The sequence below is a fragment of the Culex quinquefasciatus genome, chromosome 3 (genome assembly GCF_015732765.1).
Source record: "Culex quinquefasciatus strain JHB chromosome 3, VPISU_Cqui_1.0_pri_paternal, whole genome shotgun sequence".
Classification (NCBI taxonomy): Eukaryota; Metazoa; Arthropoda; class Insecta; order Diptera; family Culicidae; genus Culex; species Culex quinquefasciatus.
The window spans coordinates 100,089,972-100,113,314 of NC_051863.1; the positions used below are offsets into that span (position 1 = coordinate 100,089,972).

Below are 23,343 nucleotides of genomic sequence, written 5' to 3' on the forward strand. Positions count from 1 at the left end.
TGAATAGGATTTGGTTGAACCACTTCCGCGGCCTTCTCATAGCGACTGTTGGGCCGTCTTACACATCCGTTCATAGTGACCAATAAAGCCACACTTGTTGCACTGCGCACTACGTGCATAACACTCACGAGAATCACTGCTGTGACTCCACGAACCACAACGGCCGCACTCGTTGCGAACCTGCTTGTCCTTTCCCCGGAACGACCTTCAGCACCACGATACGGAACATTACGTCCTCCAGCACCACGGTACGGCTCATTACGTCCTCCAGCAGCGCGATACAGCTCATTACGTCCCCCAGGACCTCGGTATGGCTCATCACGTCGTCCTGCGCCACCGTACGGTCCGGCACGTCCTCCCACACTTGATTCCTGCTTCACGTAAGCCAGACTGGAAGACGGCTCCGACCCGAACGGGTGAGACTTAGCTTTTTGTTTGAGCATCAGTTCTCTGTTCAAAGCATAGTTGGAGAGCTCATCCAGGTTCATGACATTTTCAAGACCCTTGTCCCGAACGCGTTCATCACTTGTACCCATCGTTACTTGATGCAGAATCTCCTTCTCTTCACGGTCGTAAAATTCACAGCGGGCTGCTTGCGCTCGTAGTCTCAGCACAAATTGCTTGAACGATTCGCCAGTTCGTTGTTTCAACGAGCAGAACTCCTCCAGTTCGACTCTCTCGTTGCGTTTACCGACGAAGAAAGCATTCAAGCGCTTGATCGCGTTGTCGTATTCCGGTATCTCCTTCGGCGCAAAGGGTATCACGGCAGGCGCCGGGTGGATTTCATCTGGCACCGGTCGACGAGCGTAAACATTCTTCATCTCCAGGACAAGTTCGAATGCCCTAAACCATTCCTCCCATTCACGACGCAGGTCGGACACGTCGACCGAGTCGTTGAACGATTCCAACAGCCACTGCTTGTCGTTTTTTTTTTTTGCTTATATTGGCAAACGGCCCTCAACCGGATTACTTGGTCTGATTTTCCTGCGCCCCAGCCCTCAACTCGGAACGCCGCTGTGTGCGGGTCACTTGATTTCATTTTCACGTCCCAGTCCTCAACTGGAAACATCACTATATGCGCGTGCCACGGCCCTCAACCGGGTCACTTTTTTTTGTTTTTTTTTCGCGTCCCAGCCCTCAACTGGGAACGCCACTGTTTTTGTGTGCCGCGGCCCTCAACCGGGTCACTTTTTCTATATTTTTTTTCCGCGCCCAGTCCTCAACTGGGAACGCCACTGTTTTTGTGTGCCGCGGCCCTCAATCGGATCACTTTTTCTATTTTTTCTGCGCCCCAGTCCTCAACTGGGAACGCCACTGTTTTTGTGTGACGCGGCCCTCAACCAGGTCACTTTGTTTGTATTTTCACAGTATTTAACTGTGTTTGTGCGATAGTCTTCAGCAAGGTCACTTTAGTGTGCGTTTTCGCACGTCCCAGTCTTCAACTTGATACGCACTAGTATGAGTGGTAGCCTAAAGACTTTGTTCTTTCACCTCACCAATACTAGAAGGAAAAAAACGCGCTTCACAGCCGCCATTTTGACTATAAATTATTTTGATGAAACCAATGATTTCATCGATTAAAACATCGATAGGCCTCATTGTAACAAAAAAACAAAAGAAACTGTCCCGGCAAAACACCTTCCCAAAGCAGCAGGCGACCTTCAACCTGGTGCACGTTCCCTGTGGCCTCCAGTCTCAGGCTCTTCCTCAAATGGCCTCCACTCTCAGGTTCTTTTAAATTACTTACCGACTGCGCCAAATGTAGAATCCGCCGGGGGGATAAAACTTATCACTTTCGGACCACTTGTAGAATCGCTCGCCAACTCACTCTCGACCTAGGGTAAAGTGGCTGATTCTCGACTCTACACTCACCTTCTCCCATATCCACTCCAGGGTTGTTAGCGCTCATTACACTACAAACGTCATTCATTCACGCGCGCTTTCTCTTTCTTTCTCACTTTTCATTCATTCTGTATCCGAGTGCCGAGCAGTACACTGCCGTTCTACGCATAATTGTCTCATGTCATTTTTGGTCGATTCTGACCTTTTGTCATTTTTAGGTTTAGTTTGACGTTTAATTTTCGAAAAACACATAAAATCTAGTACTTTGTTTGGAAATTCATTGAAAACAACACCAAGTCTGTTTGTCCCATCGTTGTACTTCTACGCAAAATTGTCCCACCAAGTATTTTCTATCACGAAATTATCAGTTTTACGAAGTATTGTGTCTTGTTTACCTATTGTATAGCAAGATGATTACAAATAAGAGTGATAAACTGCTTATTGGGATGAATAGGGACTTATGGGGTGAATAGGGACCCCATGGGACAATTATGCGTAGAAACACAAAAAACGGTCGAAAAATTTCAATCGCGTTTTTCTCAGTTGCACTTTTTTGAACATGGGACAATTATGCATAGAACGGCAGTACAGTCGTGTCAATAAACGTTAGTTTGTTGAGTTAATCAAACTTGTTTAAATTGACTACCAAATTCCGTTTCCTTTCTATCCGTGTCAACCTGCAGCTAGCCGTTTTCCCCCTCTTTGTTCCCAATTTCGCCCAGAGAATTTGCGTCACTTCCCCCAAAGCTCGGGTTGTACCGGTTGTACCGTCAGTGGGGGTGGCTATGGGTCAAAAAACGATACACCACTCGTAATTGATTGATAACAAAAACAATTTTAAAAACATCGAAAATCTTTCAACGTAGATTTTTTTTTAGATAGTTTACTAACATTTTCCCAAAATATGGTGGATTTTGATGAACACTTCCTTAAATGCGAATTAGGTTTTACACCGTGACGTTATTTGACAGCTCGTGTGCACTGTTTACATGGTCTTCGTCGATTGTCGACGAATTTCCCCGAGCAAAATCGACGACCGCATCGAAATGTGTTAAGTCCATGTAAACAGCGCACTCCTTTCTAACCTCCAAATCCGAATAAACAATCGAGTCGGCGTAAAACCTAATAGTTTGAAAATTGACCCAATCTCACCCCTTAGAGGGGGTGACATTGGGTCAAATGAAACTAAAATGATGCTCCAATACAACGACATGGTAAAAACAAGTCATCCAACAGTGTTTCTTGTTCGAGGAAATCGTATTGACATGCTACAATGTTTGAAGTGGAGATTTTCAAACATTTTGGTAGTTTTCGAGCAATTCCAACAAAAATATTAAAAAATAATTTTTCGAGAGGTCATTTTTGGCCAAAAACGTACCTCAACTTTAGATAGCTGCCAAAATAACAGGATTTGTTCTAGGAACGAGATTTTTCAAGCGAAGTATTCTTAAGATGTCCCCTACACAAGCCATTAAACAGAGTTCAGTTTCATTGAGAAGAATCTGAGAAATGGTAAAATCCGTAAATCACTTTGACCCAATCTCACCCCCCAGACCCAATGTCACCCCCACTGACGGTACTGAACGATTTATATATTTAAACACATTGACTAACTACTACCACTTTAATAAGTCTTAGTTTAAGCACATGTATGTATGACACAACATTGTTTGATTTATGGTCATATGGAAATATATCTCATGAAAATATATTTTAAACTGAATTTTATCAAAAATAAGCAAAAAATAAATAAACGCATTTAATGAATTGTCTCAGTCCAAAAATACATTTACAAATTAAAAAACATTTTCAAATTTATTTTCCTTTAAATACAATACTGCTCCAACCAAATTTGACTTCAACATTGGCTTTCCATTTGCGAACAGATTCGTGATGCTAACATTTTTTTTTGATAATCTCTAATCCTCTTCCATTAGATCCCAATCAACAATATTACGGGGGTTTCCCTCAACAACCTGGATATGGACAACGATGCTATGCGCCGCCATATCCTCCTCAACAACAAATGAACCCTGGTTACCCCCCACCTCAGTCATTATATGCGCAACCTGGTAAGATAATTGACTTTGCTAAGAACAAAATGTTTCAATATTGTTAATACTATACAGGATCTGCACCGCCACCAGGATTCCAAGGATTCCCTCAAGTTCCTGGAACTACCGGTCCAGAAATGGGTGGTTATGGAGTTTATGATCCGGAAAACCCAGAAGCTAAAAATTTTGATTTCTCCGACCAATCTATAAGGAGAGGATTTATTCGAAAGGTTTACTCAATATTAACGGTGAGATAAATTCAAAATTGAGATAATTCACAATAACAAAATTCGTTTTTAGGCCCAACTAAGTATCACACTTGGATTTATCTGTCTGTTCATGTACCATCGTCAAACAAACATTTGGGTTAAGCAGCATCCGGAAATGTTTTGGATAGCTTTCGGGGTAATGCTAGTCACGTTGATCTCAATGGCATGTTGCGGTAGTGTTCGACGCAAAGCTCCCATGAACTTTATCTTCTTAACTCTGTTCACTTTGGCTCAATCATTTTTACTTGGAATTACCACGGCACGGTTCAGTTCTCAAGAGGTATTTTTTTTCTAGGTGCCATCCACAAATGTTGTAGTATTTAAGGGGGGGAGGGGGTCTGAAGGCTTCTAAGTTCCATATGGGTCATTCCACCTGAAGTGTACAAGATAAAATACAAATTTGAAAAGTACCCTCTCCGATCCTGCTCAAATTTGGCAAGGCTGTTGATACTATCAAAATATGCAAGAATCCCGAATTTCGTCCAAATCGGAATACCCCCCCCCCCAATTTTGCTTACTTACTTTACTTTTACTGCTCGTACAACCTCGGGGTCATGAGCTGTCTCCAGATGCGTTGCCATCTAACTCGGTCCTGGGCTGCTACTCTCCAATTCCGCTGCGGAACTCCCACACTTTCCAGATCTTCCTCCACCTGGTTCAACCACCTTGCACGTTGCGCCCCCCTCCGCCGCGTTCCACCCGGCTCCGAATTGAACACCAACTTCACCGGATTGATAGTTTGGTTCGGTTGGCGCGCATCCAGCGCGTCCGGCATTCTCGCGACGTGTCCGGCCCACCTGATCCGGCCAGCCTTGGCGACTTTCCGAATGCTTGGCTTGCCGTACAGTTGCGCCAGCTCGTGGTTCATCCTTCTCCGCCACACATTGTTCTCACGTACACCGCCAAAGATCGTCCTAAGCACTCGCCGTTCGAAAACTTCAAGCGCTTGCAGGTCCTCCTCGAGCATCGTCCACGTCTCGTGCCCGTAGAGGACGACGGGTCTTATCAGCGTTTCATACATGGTGCACTTTGTACGCCGGGAAAGGTGACCAGACCATAAGGTCTTGTGGAGTCCGTAGTAGGCACGACTACCGGTGATGATGCGCCTCCGAATTTCTCTGCTGCAGTTGTTGTCCGACGTAACCAACGATCCGAGGTACACAAACTCCTCCACAACCTCGAACTCGTCGCCGTCGATCGTCACGCTCGGTCCTATGCGAGTCCTAAGGGACTCGGTTCCTCCTGTCAGCAGATACTTCGTCTTCGCAACATTCACCTTCAATCCAACCTTATCCGCTTCCCGCTTCAATTCGGTGTACCGCCTGGCCACATCCTCGAACGTTCTGCCGACAATGTCCATGTCGTCGGCATAGCAGATGAACTGGTTGGATCGGTTGATGATCGTGCCCCGCATGTTGAAGCCCGCCCGCCTCATCACACCTTCAAGCCCAATGTTGAAACAGAGGCCGGAGATACCGTCGCCTTGTCGCAGTCCCTTGCGCGATTCGATCGGGTCGGACATCGCCCCCGAAATCTTCACGCTGCACCGTGCCCATCGTCGATTTCACCAGTCTGATCAGCTTCCTGGGAAAGCCGTTCTCGTGCATGATCTTCCATAGCTCTTCGCGATCGACCGAGTCGTACGCGGCTTTGAAATCGATGAACAGGTGGTGCGTCGGGATCTGGTACTCGCGACACTTTTGGAGGATTTGGCGTAGCAAAAAGATTTGGTCCGTCGTCGATTTCCCCTCCACGAAACCGGCTTGGTACGGCCCAACGAAATCCTTTGCTCGCTCCGACAGACGACAGAAGATGATCTGAGACAGCACTTTGTAGGCCGCGTTGAGAATAGTGATAGCTCGATAGTTCTCACATTCCAACTTGTCCCCCTTCTTGTAGATCGGGCATATTACTCCCTCTTTCCACTCCTCCGGTAGCTGTTCTGTGTCCCAGACCTTGACTATCAGCCGGTGTAGACAGGCCGCCAGCTTGTCCGGGCCCATCTTGATGAGTTCAGCATCGATACCATCCTTACCCGCTGCTTTGTTGTTCTTCAGCTTCTTGATGGCATCCTTAACCTCCCTCATCGTGGGTGCTGGCTCGTCCTCGCCGTCCACCATACCGCTGACGTCGTTTCCCCCGTCGCCCTGGTACTCCGCCTCTGGGCCGTTCAGGTGCTCGTCGAAGTACTGCTTCCACCTTTCGATCACCTCACGCTCGTCCGTCAAGATGCCTCCGTCCTTATCCCGGCAAATTTCGGCCCGCGGCATGAAGCCTTTCCGGGATTGACTGAGTTTCTTGTAGAACTTGCGCGTTTCGTTGGAGCGATACAGCTGTTCCATGTCCTGGCACTCCAACTCATCCAGGCGGCGCTTCTTATCCCGGAAGAGATGGGTTTGCTGTCTTCGCAACTGTTTGTACGACTCCTTGTTCCCACGGGTGTTGTGCAGCAGCCACTTGTCCCGCGCTGCTTTCTTCTCGTCCCAAATCGCCTGACAATCCTCGTCGAACCAGCCGTTCCGTCGAACTCGGTCCACGTACCCGATGGCGCTCGATGCCGCTGCGTTGATGGCTGCTTCCATATGGCTCCAGCAGGCCTCCAGAGGGGCTTCAGCGAGCTCACCCTCGTCAGGCAACGCAGCTTCGAGTTCCCGCGCGGACTGGGTAGCGACCTCAGGATCCTTGAGTCGCTCCAGGTTATACCGCTGCGGGCGACGGTACCGGATCTTGTTGACCTCGGACAGGCGTTCACGCAGAAAAAAGAATTATCAATTCGACAAATTTCTGCTATCATTTCGATAAATAAAATTATCGGTTGGCAACCAATAATTTATTTTATCAAATTTGATAAGTTTTCTTATCGGTTTGATAATAATTATTTATCAATTTGACAAAATAATTTATCGATTTGATAATCGTGATTGAAGAAACGTCAAAACAAAAGTAATCAAATCGATACAAATATTTATCATTTTGATAAATTATTTTATCAAAACAATAAAAGGTTTTTGTTAAAATGATAATTTTATTTATCGCCATTTTACAGGTGATTATTTCGTATTTTTTTAATGTTTCAAATTAAACAAATGACGTATTGCCAAAATTGCTTTATTTATTTACATAAATCCAAGGTTTTACTGTGGGAATAAATAGGTTTAGCACCAACCGCATCCTCGCATTTCTATGATGTCGTTGACCTTTTATGCTGGGCTCCGTACTTGGTAAATTATGACTCTTCCGCCTTCCGTATACGTATATTGGACCATTCGGCTGGAAACTCCGCAAACGCACCAGACTCTCCCGATACCGGATGTGTCGTGTTGTCGTGTTCACCTGAAATAAATTCAATGGTTAGCAAGATAAATTTGTACTTTGTCAAAAGATCCTGAGCGCCATGGGTTCCTACGCAGATATGACCTTTGGAAAAGTAAGCGAGCTATGGAAACTTTACTTATTTTGACTCAACGCAAACTTACCACCATCGATGCTAACATATGATTTCTCTGTGCCCGGATGATGCTAACAGGAATTGTGCGGCGGCTACTGTTTGGGTTGCATAAAACAGTTTTGGTCACCGCCGGACTTGGTCGTCGTTCCCGGTTTACTGGCGTAGGGAATTTTGTTGTTTTCCGGGTGCTCAATAAATTCCGACCTGATTCTGCTGCCTTCAGCTGTTTGTTTATGTTTCGATGACAGAAGAAAACGTGCATGCGAAAAATTTCAAACGATAATTTAATTTATCAAAATAACAATGAAATTTGTCGTTTTGATATGAAAAGTTTATCGAAACGATAAATCAACTTTATCAAAACAATAAATGAAAATTATTGAAGTTGATAATGTGATTTATCAATTTGATAAGGCTGAAATTTTCTGCGTGTTGGCGCAGCTTTGCCACCACCAGGTAGTGGTCTGAATCGATGTCCGCGCCACGGTAGGTTCTGACGTCGATTATGTCCGAGAAGTGCCGACCATCGATGTGAACATGGTCGATTTGCGTCTCCGTGTCGTTTGGTGATCTCCAGGTGTACTTGTATAGGGAGGTGTGCTGGAAGAAGGTACTACGTATGGCCATGTTTCGGGAGGTAGCGAAATCGATGAGTCGTAGGCCGTTCTCGTTCGTCTGCTGGTGAGCGCTGAACCTCCCAATAACCGGTCTAAACTCCTCCTCCTGGCCGACTTGAGCGTTTAAGTCGCCGATGACAATCTTGACGTCGTGTTTTGGACACTTCCTGTACTCGCGGTCAAGAAGCTCGTAGAAAGCGTCCTTGTCATCGGCGTCGCTTCCCATGTGCGGGCTGTGCACGTTGATGATGCTCAGGTTGAAGAATCGGCCCTTGATTCTCAACCGGCACATTCTTTCGTTGACTGGCCACCACCCAATCACGCGCTTCGCCATTTCGCCCAGCACTATAAAAGCTGTCCCCAGCTCGCGTGTATTGCCGCCGCTCCAATACATAGTGTAGTCACCGTACTCCCGGTGGTCCTTCCCCTCCCAGCACACCTCCTGCAGCGCCACGACTTCGAGACCGCGGACCCGCAATTCGTTTGAAAGAATGCGGTCGCTCCCATCGAAGTTGAGAGACCTGCAGTTCCACGTCCCGAGTTTCCAATCCCTGGATCCCCGAAAATCGGGTCGGCGATTGGATCGGCTCGCATCTGGAGCTCTCTGCACTTGGTTTTTACGGCGGGTGCGTGTAGCCATCACCAACCCCCTGTCTCGCCGGAGGACCGTCGTACCAGGGCTGTTTAGAGTCCCACCCTGGCACTGGGACTGTTAGTCAGCCGCCCCTAACCTGGGGAACAGACGCTGTTCCGAGCCGCCCCTAACCTGGGGAACAGTCGCTCGAGGGGGGGGGGGTCCTAACTCTATCTGCTGTAAGCCGCCCCTAACCTGGAGAACAGACGCTTACCTCAACGATGGAGCAGGACACCGGTTTCCTTGAGCCGCCCCTAACCTGGGGAACAGACGCTTGAAGGGGGGGGGGGGGTTCACTCGCTTCTATGGGAGCCGCCCCTAACCTGGGAACAGCCGCTCACGGGTAGAAGGCGTCGAAACCCCACTTGTTTTGGGCCGCCCCTAACCTGGGGTACAGTTACCCAAAAACGGGGTGGAGGGGGGGGGGGGTGTGCACGTACGATCTGGTTGATTGATTCACTCCACTTTAGCACAAAAAAATTTCTTTTAAATTTTCAAAAACTTTTAGTTCATTTTATTCTGCCGCACACTTTTTTCACTCCGACCCACTGTGCGTGTCGAAATTTCTTCCACACTTCCAAGCAGCACTACACCCAGCTCGTTCACGACGACGACGATACCAGCACACAACACAATCGCGGTGCGAAAGAACGAAGGCGACGACGACGCCGGTATTGTACTTGCCACGCGGGAAGCTCTTTATTGTTCTTGTTGTGGCTCGATTTGATCCGAAAATCGGCACAAAAAACTCGCGAGAATTAGGACGGATTCGCGATCGTCGAGCACTGCTTTTAATGTCCACCGGTTCACTGCAGGTTCCGGAGAGTCTCGACGGAATTTCACGCCGCGATGTACCGGCTGACAACGATTTTCGCGATAAATTCGACGGACCGGCCGGAGCGCGACACTACACCAGCTCGCACACTGGGCCCCAATTTTGGTACCTCCTAAAAAAAAACCTCCATCGTATTACGCAGGGTAATACATAAGAATCACTTATTGACGGAAGTAAAATATTATAAATCAAGAACACGCATGGAAGTTTCGTTCGTTTCTTTCCTGATTTAGAATATGTTCGATTAAAAATATTCTATCGGTGAAAACTGCGTTTTCAGAAAAAAAAGTGTGCGGTGAATTTCTGCGAGAGCCCACCCCGAGCAGGGGTAAATAACACGCCCACTGAGAATTTTGGCTCGAGCCTCGACTCGATTCAGGCTCGATCTCGAGCCAGATCGACTCGATATCATGAAACTTATATGCAAGGTTCACAGCAATTATGAATGTGTGCCCAAATGTGTACAAAACCGTTTGCGCGTGTGTGTCAGTGTGCCAGCCAGCAGCAACAGCTGTGGTTCATTTTGTGAAACTGCGCTCAAACGGCGGGCCACACATTTGATTCCGCGCAACGAGATGCCAGACGGTTCCGGCACGAAGGTGGTCCAGATGCAGAGCCTGTTTGGCCACATCGGCCAGGTTAACGAAATCCGCCTGTATCCGACGTTCCGGTGTGTCCTGTTTGGTGGTGTCCTTGGTTAGCCGCGGTTACTTTGAGAGCAGCAGTAGGAGATTACCATCAACGGGACGATGGTTGCCGGACGCTGTTGCAACCGGAGGTGATGAACCGCATCGTCGGAATGTTTCCGACTCAGGTTCGTAGAAGAGATCTGTGTGGTGTGGTGAAAACGATGATAAACGTTTTTTTGCAGATAGTGAAAACGATCGTTAAAAAACTGGACAAAACCAATCTTCCGGTGTATCCACCGCTGCCGGTCAACCTTGTCGCGAAAAAGATTATGGAGAAGCGTCGCACTTAACTCGAGCTAGACGTCAAGTCGGACATTTGCTTGGAGAATCTAATGGACCACTTCAAGCACCCGGTAAGGTCAAGAGCACGCGGTGTGCAAAAAAGGGAGGCAGGGCTCGGAGTTCCGCGGCAACCGCTCCAACTCATTCCGGAAATTGCCCCATTCGAAGCGATCTTCCCCAGAAACAAACTGAGCCACTCCCGTTCGGGAGAAAACACCGCAAGTGCTCAAGTCCGGCCATCATAGTTTAATAAAAGTTTCATAATTAATCACAAACTTTTCTTTAAATATGGAAAGAAGATTATACACCAATTTAATATTAGAAGTAATACATAATAATAAAATGCATGCCTATCAAAAATTAATTGAAAATTAATTAAAAATCATGAGTGTTGCACTTACATGCTATATGTGGGTGCATATTGCAACATCATTCAGTCTGAGAGCATTGCATATACCATTTATGTGCTGTGAACATACGTGTTATATGCATTGGCATATTTCTATTCCTTATCCATTTTTATGCAGAGCTCACGCAGTTCATGTGCGGCGCATATACATGTCAAATGTAGAGGCACTCTGCAAAAATCTATATGCGAAAGTTATAGCATACATCATGATATTTATTTCAGTGTATTACTTGGGCAAATAACAGGGACCAAAATGTGCCCTTGGTTGCCCAGTAATAGATGGTAAAATACCATGAAATCATACAAAAATCTTGTATGTGGAAGGGCACAACAACACAAAAAAATATTACTGTAATGACAAAAGTAACCTTATTTTAATTTAAAAAGCTGGCAAAATTTGCTCGAGGGAATGTTTTTTTCTTGTGTTAAAAATTATAACTTTTACTGGTAAAGTTTTATGAAATCTCTTCACTAACTGATTTAAAAGTCTTAACTTTTAATACGACTGTATAGTTTCTTTCATTTTGACGTTCTCGTATAACCGAGTACGCCTAAGTCCCAAATGTAAACAAACACTTTGGTGGGTCCGGTGCACCGCGGTGGTGCTGGTGAGTCTAGGACGCAAAGCAAAGCCGACGCGGAAACCTTTGTCAGCCAAACAGCAGCAGCGAAACGCCTTCGAAGGAAGGTGGTGCGGGTGCGGGACGGGGTCGAGTGCTCAAAAAGGACAAGGCCAGCTTCCTGCACGAACTGCAAGCTGTTCCGGGAACGGAATGGGTAAAGGAAGCTTGGGTGCTTTGTGGGGTTTGTGATTATTTTTGTTTGTTTTTGTAGGATGGAAGGTAGGAATGTGGATTCGCACCGGTTATATTCGGTGGTGGTGGCCCGGGATTGGAGGTTGAAGGTCAATGGCGCTGCCGCAGCGTTGCATGAACAACGAGTTTGCGTTGAAGAAGATAAACGTCTGGTTTTTGGACAAGTACGAGAAAGTTAATTTTCACGGTGAGTTGACGGATCCGACGAAGAGGAGGACGACTAGTGGCATAATCGGAGGTGGTCAGCGCAGATGTTGCACTCGGTGCAGGCGGTTTACAACACCGGTGAGTATTAAGAATGTGTGCAGTGGTTAGCCAACTTCACTTACTTCCATCTCTTTTAGCAACTTTCCACCCACAAACGCTCACCTCGCGACGGCGCAGCTCCAGCTGAATGAACCTGGACAGCTAGCCGGAAAATCTGTCATTCTCGAAGGAGGATGAAGTGCTCAAAATCGAATTCTGTTCCAAGGATCTCATCAACCCCATGTTCCGGATGCGCTTCCAGGATCGGGATCTCCCCGTTCAAGCACTTCACTTCCCAGTCGGGAAACCCTTCCCGAATCAACGGCCAACTCCTCCAAGACTGTCCTGATGAAGTCCGGCAACGTGACCATCCTGTTCTCTACACTGCTGTCGCGCATCGAAACGTCCATCCGGAACCGTCCAGCCTGGGGTCTTCGGAAGTGACCGGTGGCGTACCGTAAGAATCGGTACAGCTTGGACTCTGATGTTGGCCAACCTTGAGCAGAAGCGTTAAATACATTATACAAATGTTTTTTTTTTAGCTTGCCGTTTTGACTTTTAAAAATAAATATGAAAATCAAGCTCATTTTTTGAAATTATCACTGTAGTATTAAATGTAGTTTATTCTTGCCATAAAAGGTTTACTTTCCAACAAAAAGTAAAACACTTTTACCGATACAACGATTTTGTTCCATAAATGCATGGTAGTATCAAAAACTTTCCAACTTTTAAATTAAAAAGTTTGAACTTTCTACGAATATTCACCAACGCGAACTTTTAATCCAACGAGCGATCTTTTTAAATTTAGAGTATTTTTTCTTCGTGTGTATACCAAACCATGTTATTCCAAGGGCCACAAAAAAAACCATTTCAATACCAAGTTGAGGTCTTCTGGATTTTTGAACATTGCTTGAATACCAAAACTTGGTATTGCCATGGTTTTATTTTTAGGTATTCCTGCGCCCTTGGAAAATCAGATTTTGGGTTTCCTGTGGTCTCACCTGGTTATGGTTTTGAAGATATTTTAAGGTTAGGCACCACGCAGAATAACCTCTTCTTGATGATTAGTTATAGCAAGAAAGGTCACGCGATCAGGATCGCGACGAGGATCGGAATGTAGATGGCGGTGTTGCGGCCCGGATTGGAGCCGAACATTCATTAGCTGTAGAACTCGCAATGCGCAACGCTGAACTCGGGATGATTCACACACGCTAGATCGTTGTCAATTTGTGGCACTGGCCACCGTTCTTGTACAGATCGTGATAACCTGAAGAAGAAGATTAGGGGTTGAAATCGTATAGGTTGAAATCTACGCTCTACTCACCCTTCAAACTAGATGGATTGGCGAGGCTTCGTTAAACCACACTTGTACGCGGTCATACGGGCAACTCGAATACGCCGGGTCGTTTGGGGGCTGCAGCTGAGCATTATCAGCTAGCGATTTTGCACCGCTAGTTCCGGTCTGGACCGCACAAACACCACATCCTCCCCGTCCGTGGCGAACGACGATCGTCAGATTGGGTATTTTGTTTTTTTTTTTCACGCACATTTTGGAACTCTCCAGCCTCGACTTCGTTGAGCTGGGTGTGGCAGATCTGTCACCATTGCTGCCACCCGGGAACTGGAATGTAGGTTTTGATGGAATCGATGGAAATCGCCTTGCAGTCAAAAAGCTGTCGTAACCGGCACCAGCAGTCCCAGACGGCGGATGATTACGGGTGTGCTTATAGTTGAGACACTCCTACCGGCTCAAAATCTAAGCATCTGACGTGGTTCTGGCGATCGAGACGAATTTCTGCTCCACGCTTACCTGTTGCAGCCGGTCTTAAGAACCGCACACGGTGCCATCGCAGTCATTATTTTACCGGAACGTTTCAAAAACAGAGACATTAATCTGTTTGTAAAAAATGTTTTTGCCGACTGAATGACGTTTCATCTGGCTTTTGTGTGTTTTTTTTTACATTCTGTTTTGCATGTCTGTTCTGTTGGTTGAAACACATGGGCGTATGTAGTAAAAATTGGGTTTCAAAACTTTTGCTGCTACCCAATCAAACCGTTTTCCGCATGACGGGTTCATTCCGCTTCGAATTCCGCTTCGAAAATTGCTTCGAAATTTTCTAAACGGAATCTCCGGTTGGACTCCGTTTAGATTCCGTTTGAGCCATTTTGGTACATTAGCGACACCTGCTGGTGTACGGCCGAACTTCAGTGACACTTCGCCGCGTTTCGCCGAAGCGGTTTTTCTTGCATAGTGTGAGTGTGGTCTGCTGAAGCAAACGTCAAACGTGCGTCAAAGTGTGCGCTAGAAAATTTCGCGATCGCAGCAGTCGAAGCCCACGCGGAAGAAATCCTCTTCCAATGGATAATTTTTGAGGTTTGAACTTGCTTTCAAGTGGAGGAATATTATTAATAAATATTAACATTATTTTTGCTTTTGCAGAACCAAGCCAATCCAGCCAGGAGGGAAGTCTCAACGAACTTTTGCAGCACATTCTATCGTTGCTGTCGCACGGCAAGCAAAATGAATTCGGCCTCGCCAACTCGACGTACACGCGCTTTGTTCAGCAGGTGTGCCGGGACTTTCCGCGGGAACATGCACCGGTGGTGCTAACGCCACTGCTCTACCCAATGGAATCGGAAGTTTCGGCCGAATCGCTGCTGCGGTCGTCCGCAATGGACACTGCCTGCTGCTGGAGAACCACGAAAAGAAGCTCAACGAGGCGGACGGAGCGGGAAAGTTCAAGCGCGAGCGGAGTTCGGAAAGTTCAAGGTCCCGAAGAAGGCCCAATTCGATCTGGTCATCCTAGTGGAGCTGCACGGGTTTAGTGATGGCAAGGGATCCGGAGTGTCGACCGGTGCCGCCTAGAATGACGTTGTAGGCCGCCCCGAGGGATAGTTTTTTTTTGTTAAACTGGAAACAAACATCAAAAATAAAGGGGCTTGGGGTTGGATCGCGTTTTATTTAACGACAAATAAATAAAAAATAGTTTTAAAATAATAAAACCACTTGTTGAAGCAACCTTTCTGGTTGAATTCGAATCTAATTTGAACTCAACCTATAGACAAAAAAGAAAACCAGAAAGAAAATAAGAAAAAGAAGAAGCTGTCAAAGCCAACCTGTCCATTCCGTTTCGATTCCGTTTAAATTCCGCTTGAACCGATTTGCGGCGAAAACTCAAACGGAACCGGTTGTTGCGTTTGAAACGGAATACGTTTTAGAATCTAAAACGAACACTGTTTAGAATTCGAATCGAACTTTTTTCGCTCAAGCGGAATTCTAAATGGAATTCAAACGGAACGCGCTGAGTGGGTAGGGCTTGCGCTGTTAGCCAAACCAGGGATGTCAGATGCACAAATTTGTACTTGGGCAGATTTCTTTAGGTGATTAATTGTTAATTGATTTGCTAAACTTTTTATCTGTAAGTTCGACAAATCTAGAATTTTCATATCTTGCTTTTTGAGTGTTTTAAAATACCCCTGGCTTAAGGCGGTTTCTAAAACATTCAAAAAGCTAAAATTGCAAAATTTGAATTTTAAAATTTTGAAATTCAGGTTAAAGCGGTGTATGCACATCGGAAGGAACCGGTCAAGAATTTTTTTAAATGGGCAGCAGCGGCAGCGAAAACCAGCCAGATAGGGTGAAGAAAAGCCCCAAGAAAACGCTCCCTCTCCTTTGTTCTGCTGTTCGTAAAGCTGTTTCTTGACCCCTTTCCTTCCGATCTCCATACTAGCCTTAAAATAAATCTATGTCCTTTCACAAATTTTACATAGAAACGCTAGATTTTACTCAATATTTTTCTCAAATATTGTGAAAAGAACCTGGGTTTATCAAATTTTAAATTTCTAGATTTTTTTTAGAGGTCCTGCAAACAAAATTTAAATTTTGACATAAAAAAAGCCGATTACCAACCTTTAATTTGCGTGTGTGACATTGCGTGTTGTAAGTGACATTGCGTGGAAAAGCGTGACAAACGGAGGGAGGGTGGGTAAATTTTGGCTGATTTGAGCATGACGTACTTTATGGATGAAGCCTTGGTCAGGAATAGCCGGCTTTTTGCCCATGCAGCAAAACTTGTTCGTCGATAATACTGTCACTGCCACGGTACTGTTGACGAATGAAACGAAAAGAAAGCGCTGACAAAAACAGAACAACAATCAGAACAGGAAAAAAACACAAAAAAGCATGTGTTTCTATAGATTTCTTCAAAAAACATTAAAACACATCAAAAGTAGTTTAAAATTGTGGTAAGAAATTAAGCTGCCAGCGGCCCAACGACAAGCAGTCCAAATCTCAGATCAGCCGTTGTTTTTGGAGAGCCCAGAAGGGATTGGAGATGCGGAATTTTCTAGATTCAGTTAATGGAATCGATCCGGCTGGATTTTTTTAGATTGTGGACATCTCCAGCTTTGTGCACTCGAGGAAGAATGTACCCAAGTAACCACAAGCATTAAATCAAAACTCTAAATTCACTCTAACATAGCATTCCCGGTACTTTGAAACTTTTGTAACAGTTGCACTTTTTAGCATTTATTTATTTATTTATTTTGGTTTTTCCGTTCGTCTTTAAATGTAATTTGATCTCCGTTACCACGGTAGTCAATGTTGGTGATGTTAGCCCTCACGATCGTTGGTAACTTTCGTTACCGGTTTAAGACCTGGAGAGAGAATCTCGCGGAGGTCGCTCATATGTTGAATCCTTCGGGAAGACGGACGGTCAGAGCCATTGCCGACCGCTAGAGTGAGACGGGAACTCAGATCTTTAAAGATCCGAAGAAGCCCGAGGAACCTAGTACTCGTTCACTTTGTCCCAGACCTTTGTGAAGTGTGGAGTGCGCGGACTTTTATCCCGGGTTCCCCTTTTTCCAGTCCTGAGGTTTGAAAGTGGCGTGGTAGTGCTTCCGGTTAGGTCTTAAATTCTAACTTCTCCCCTTAGCCTAGTGCGCGGCCTAGCTAGAGATCAGGTAAACCGTTACCCCGTGCGAATTATCCCCGTGCATGTGCTAACCTCATTCGCGAAGTTCGAAGGCTTCGCTTCCTTTCGCCCTACCAGCCAAGCAGCACCAGAAGGAGATCGAGCGCGCGTCCACCACCGCCCCGCATCGAGTGTGGGACAAGTTTCATCCCGGCGCACGCTACATTGCCGGAAGGGACGAGCCGTCAACATCTCGTCCGAAGGAGTGTCTCGGAACTCCTGGCGGTCGAACCGCCCACGTGCTGGCCCGGAAAGCCAAGTTCCGGCCCGCGCAACTTCATCGAAGTCGACCGCGCGATCGCAGGTCGAACCGACATTGTCGTCCACGCCGGCTACGAGCACGCGGCGAGGAACAGCAGCAGCAGCATCAGCAAGTAACAGGAGCAACAGCAGTCCGGTGAGTCCGTTCTTTTTCATCGGATGAAGGGTGACGGCCACGAAAGGCGTCACGAACGTTTTTCCGTTCCGGCTGCGGCCGTAGAGCGGACGCCATTTTGATGGAGGGCGTCCATTTTGTTTAAAGCGCGTGTTGCCATGCGCTCGGAGTGTGACGGCCTTTATTGACACGCCCCACACGTCCACGAAACAGCACTCTAGTGACTTTTGTCTGCCGCAGTCCGCTTGACTGCCGGTGACGTCAGCGATCAGCTGTTCCAGCTGACGAGCTGAAGATTTGAGGTTCGGCAGCAAGCACAAAAGCACGGGGTAACAGAAGAACAAACAGTAGAAGTAGGGAGAGCAAACGCACACAGTAGGAAGATGGTTAGGTAGACGTTGAAGACGAAACAATGAATGAAAAATACAAAACCTTAGACTAGTCCAATAAAATGAGCACCTCTTTTTGATTTCCTACCTGAAGAATTTTGTGTGATTATTTGGAGTTCAATAAAGTCCCTGCAGTTAAAATGAGCTCACGTGTTAGTTTTTTTGGTCGATCCGGAGCGCTGCTTCCGTCACTTTAGGGTCCGTTCCCAGTCCTTTCCTCCCCAATGCAAAAGTTCTGCGTATTTCCCATGCTTCGTGAAGTTCTCTGGTGGCGGGTGTCGGTACTACCCATGATGATTCATACTGGCGGATTTCTGAGGAGCTTTTTCGAGAGGCTGAGCTTTCCGTACCGTTCTTGTGGGTCACTTTGGTACGCTGGCCGATTCGATCTTGCTTCTTCCCTGGGAAGAAGTTCAACCGAGCACCTCTTCGAGAGTCTCAAACCGGGCAAATTTAACATGGCGGGCAGTCTCCCTCACGGGAGTGGCGCATAAGCTGCACCGTTTGCAACCGGTCGAATCGCAACGGCTACACTTTAAATAATCTTTTGAAATGCTTTGAAACATTTATGCCATGGAACATTATTGCATACTCTATAATAACATATAGATCAGCCATTTAGAGCTTCAAAGCATTTAGCACAAAAATGTTCCAAAGCATTAATAGAAACTTTTTATTTCACTATAGAGTAAGCCTTTAGTGTACCGGAACTCTAAATCAACTTCAAAAAATGTTTCGAAGCTGTGACACTTCTTTTAATGTTTCAAGCCTTTTAATCCACATTAGTGGAAGTAAATAAAGATTTGTGGCATTTAATTGAAGCACATCCACATGAAAGATCCGTTCGACAAATAGCTTCCCGGACATCAATTGGCCGGGTCCGGTGGTTTAGTGGTTAGCGTGGTAGCCTCTGAATCCCAGTATGGCCTGGGTTCAATCCCAGACGGACCCGGTGGCATTTTTCGAGACGAGATTTGCCTGACCACGCCTTCTATCGGATGGGGAAGTAAAACGTCGGTCCATTTGCGTAAAAGAGGTTTTGAGTGACTCACCACACATAACCTTCGGACGCCTAGAAATGAGCAGAAACTTGCAACAGAGACCACAAAAGACCCGTGGGTCGTTAAAGTGGATTACTTTGCTTTTTTTACATCAATTGTTCAGATAGGGGAGATGGAAGGCGCGCCACTCCTCTACTGAAACTTGTAAATTATCGAAAGCTGCTCATAGAAAGAGAGGGAAAGAGAGAGAAGTGGCTGCTTTGGTGCTGTGGAAAGCTTTTTGACACCACCACCCAAGTGTCGGTAATGTAGTATTTTGTTGTTTTTCTGAACATTACTCTATATCCACCCTTAACGTCGCCACTTTTGACTTTAATTCCACTCTACAAGGGGATATAGAGTTATGTAACTGTATATAGCTTACTTTATATTTTGATATAGAGTAGATAAAAAGTTATGTTTTAGTGTCCCACGGTTACTTGGGTAGAGCGAAATGAGTCAAAATTAGCTCAACCTCAAACTGTCCCCACTTGCCCCGGAAGAATCTCCTCCAAGTTCGAATTGGACACGCACAAGGGGTAGAAGAAAGTGGTTTGATGCTTCCGAGCGTATTCTGCGATGTCGACTTCCGGATGCCCGAGGTTGGTATGGACAATTGCGTACGCTGCGTTGGTTGGCTGACCGGTGGAAGTCAGATGCTGATACTTAACATTACGGCCACTCCGGAATGGTCCAGCTGATGGGAATACGTTGGCAGAAAATGAGAGGTTCCGCGTGGAAGCCGACCGCTTCCTAACAACAACACACTTGAACTGTTTTATTTTGATTAGCTGTCACTTGGCAGTCGTAATGAATATTTACATTTATTTCAAATTTACATTGACTGCTATTTACATTCTTTCAAGATTTACATGTTTCAGATTTGTAAATAAATGACAAAAGCTTTTCCGTTTACATCTGATTCACAGATTACATGCGATTAATTTTTACATGATCGCCTTTTACATCTGATTTAGCATTTTACATATGATTTTATTTTTACATGTACCAAGTTTACATTTAAAACATAGTTTACATGACGTGGAAATTTACATATTTTTTTCTGTGTAGCAAAAATTTTCAAATATAATCGAAATTTGATTAATATAAGCACAGACAAATATAAGCTAGTTTGTATATATAAAGTAATTTGTTAAAAAATAAAACGATGGAAAAATCAAGTGTCCCAATTCGCCAAAAGGTCGGTACGAATTGGGACAGCTAAAAAAACTTTTATTTGATCAATTTAACAAAGCACACCCAAAGGAAAAATATATCTCAAAATCTGCAACAGTGGATTTGTTGCAGAAAATGTCATATTTCATAACATTTTTTGCATCAAGACCGTAGATCATTTTTGCCCGCGTGTAAACATTTCTGCGATCTGCTGTTCTCACTAACACATATAATGCTGGCCCGTCCCCGAGCATAATTTAAAAGAGAAGAATATGTTGGTGCTCTTTCACTCACAATTCATCAAGCGTCCATGGCGCGGTGGTAGCCTGTCGGATCAATAATCAAGAAGTTGGTGGTTCAATCCTCGTTCTGTTAAAGGTTTTTTTTTGTGAAATACAACCAAAAAGCCGTCGGTAATGTCGATAATTGTCGGTAACGGGCAAAAATGTCATACCCCTATATCGCAAAAACGGCATGAGGACAGTTTCCATGCAGATTCTGATATACTTTCATTCCGCCATAGGGGGATGGCGTCGCTATTTTTAGACCACATTTTCCACTTTTGCTCATCGAAACCGACTACTTTATCGACTTCATTTTGCTGGGCGAGATAGGACGCCGTCTATTTTTAGACGATGACTCAGCACTTTTACACTCTTGCGCTTAAAAAAACCAGGTGGCAGCACGATGTAACGCCACGTCCCTATGCATCACAATCATGCGACCGCCGTTTGGGTGCAGATAAAGGATGAAACTGATACATTTGTAACGGTAGTTATCCATCACATGAATGAAAAATAAATTAGGCTACCAAAAGTTTCTTTCCATTGAATTACTAACAAAAATGTTCAAAAATTGTCCCAATTCGCCCAGTTTTGCGGTATCAAGGCCATTAAATAGGTATAGTAAGAAAGATTGAAATCTCCCCTTTCGTTCGGTGGGTACCACTTTTACGTGTGTTGAACAGAAGCTGAGATATTAGTGTAGCAAATTTTGCAGTCGCGGTTTTTTTTTCGTTTCATTTCGCTCCGCGAAATTTTGGATTGCTAGCCTGTATTTTTAGTTCAATTTCTTTCAAAATTGAGCTTAAGATCGACCTTCTAAGATTTGTGGTTCCTGAGCTATCGCCGTTTGAAAATGGGTTTCACCGGCTTCGCTCAAAATTCGGGATTCTTGTATGTTTTGATAGTATCAACAGCCCTGCTAAATTTGAGCAGGATCGGAGAGGGGAGAGGGCTTCTATCGGATGGGGAAGTAAAACGTCGGTCCATTTGCGTAAAAGAGGTTTTGAGTGACTCACCACACATAACCTTCGGACGCCTAGAAATGAGCAGAAACTTGCAACAGAGACCACAAAAGACCCGGGGGTCGTTAAAGTGGATTACTTTATTTTGCTTTGCGGAGAGGGTAATTTTCAAATGCTGTTCCGCTTCAGATGGAATGCCCAGATTTGAAATTCGAGGGTCAATAATCCTCAAAAAAAAAAAAAAAAATGCTGCGTGATTTGCGGATGGCGCCCATAATTTCACTACAGTTTCTGTAACGATTTCTATTTATTTTCTGTAGGTTTTGCTTGCAGTTGGAATTACAGCGGCCGTTTGTCTTGGATTAACTTTATTTGCTTTTCAAACCAAATGGGACTTCACTGTCATGGGTGGAGTGTTGTTCGTCGCAGTTATTATTCTCATGTTGTTTGGCATCATTGCTATTTTCTTTCCCGGCAAAACAATTACAATCGTGTATGCCAGCTTTGGAGCTCTGATCTTCAGCATCTACTTGATTTATGACACGCAGCTTATGATGGGAGGTGAACACAAATACAGCATTAGCCCGGAAGAGTACATTTTTGCTGCTCTAAATCTGTATCTGGATATCATTAACATATTTTTGTACATTCTTACAATTATTGGCGCTTCACGTGACTAATCATGTTTCAATTATGTTATCAATTCCATCTAAAAAGTGTAATCCGAACGTCTGTTAAGTAATTGTATGTTTAAACATTATAGATAAAAAAAATCTGATCTATGTAAAAATTAAAGCTTTAAAAATATTATAAAAAATGCTAAGAATGTTGGCATAATTATCTCGCTGTTTTTATTTATTTCGAAAACAAATATTTTCATCTTTTGGCATATCTACTAAATCGGTGAAAGGCAACCTCCAAAAAAAGATTAATGGAATTGTGTGTCCCTACTATTTGTAGTTTTTTCATAAGATAATTTAATGTGCAGCAGTTATATAAGATAGTAAAGAGTTGAATAAAGAATGATAACTCAGAATAAGAACATTTTTGAAAGTTTATGCTTTATTTTTAAAACAATACAGACATTTTTATTGAGATTTAAGATCAACGAACGTCGAAAAAAAAAGATAAAAAAGATCCAAATATTTTGTCTCAGATACAATTTTACACGCAGAAAGTTTTTTGTTCGATCAGCCTGTACGACGTTTGATTCAACTTAAATTTTGTCAAATATACATAATCAACAAAATTTTGCATTGAAACAAACCTGAATTAGGGCGTCCAATTTTCCCGGGTTTTGAATTTCCCGGGAAACGGGAAAAATATTTTTAGAATCCCGGGAATTCCCGGGATTCCGGGAAATTTTTGCAGCAGTCAAAAAATCTATTTTTTCATTATATTTGTTACGTTTTTCTTGCTTAATCCTGTGTGGTGCGAGCTCTGTCGCCGTTTTCACACCAGCTCAAACTGTCAAAATTGCACCAGCGTTTCAATGCTTTCAACGCTCATGGTATGGCAGATTTTCAAATCAAAATATATTTTTTCAAAGTTTTTTTTTCAATTTTATTAGGCTTTTAATGAATTTTATACTTATAAATTGGAAGTTGTCAGATTTGTTTATGTCAAGCTTCGTGTGTGTACCGGGTTCGAGTTAGCTTTGAGCTATTCAGTTTGACAATTCTAAACCGACCAAAGAGATTGTTTGAAAAAATCGTTGTTTTGTGAGTTATTTTAATTTTGTTTACAGTCATCCCACATATTCGGAACACCCACAAATTCGGAACACTTTTGTGATAATTTGTCAATAGCATGAAAAATACAGCTTTTCTGTCGACCCTACTATTTTTAGGACCTTTATTTGGACATTTTTTGGCTATTTCACTAGTAAAAGTAATAATTTTAAAACAAAAAACTGCATCTCAAGACTATTTCATTCAGAGCAGCAAAACACTGCCTCCAAATTGCCTGTTCCATGATTGTGGGATGTTATTGTGCCTCCCACA

General features: G+C 44.4%; 1 protein-coding gene and 2 long non-coding RNA genes across 4 annotated transcripts in view; all 3 read left to right on the forward strand.

Moving 5' to 3' along the window:
• LOC119770641 (protein lifeguard 1-like) overlaps positions 1 to 22,180 on the forward strand; it is an 84,213-nt gene extending 62,033 nt beyond the window's left edge. For both annotated transcript variants that reach the window (XM_038265907.1, XM_038265908.1), the window contains exons 3-6: positions 3,780 to 3,914; positions 3,972 to 4,144; positions 4,197 to 4,445; positions 21,661 to 22,180. In XM_038265907.1, coding sequence (XP_038121835.1) covers positions 3,780 to 3,914; positions 3,972 to 4,144; positions 4,197 to 4,445; positions 21,661 to 22,020 — 917 coding nt within the window. In that variant the 3' untranslated portion in view covers positions 22,021 to 22,180. The remainder of the gene's footprint in view (positions 1 to 3,779; positions 3,915 to 3,971; positions 4,145 to 4,196; positions 4,446 to 21,660) is intronic.
• LOC119770645 lies at positions 6,777 to 7,834 on the forward strand. The gene is made up of 2 exons (XR_005278926.1): positions 6,777 to 7,592; positions 7,692 to 7,834. It is a non-coding gene; the product is annotated as an uncharacterized LOC119770645 (long non-coding RNA).
• LOC119770644 lies at positions 9,293 to 12,726 on the forward strand. The gene is made up of 2 exons (XR_005278925.1): positions 9,293 to 11,856; positions 11,914 to 12,726. It is a non-coding gene; the product is annotated as an uncharacterized LOC119770644 (long non-coding RNA).
• Positions 22,181 to 23,343: the final 1,163 nt, after the last annotated feature.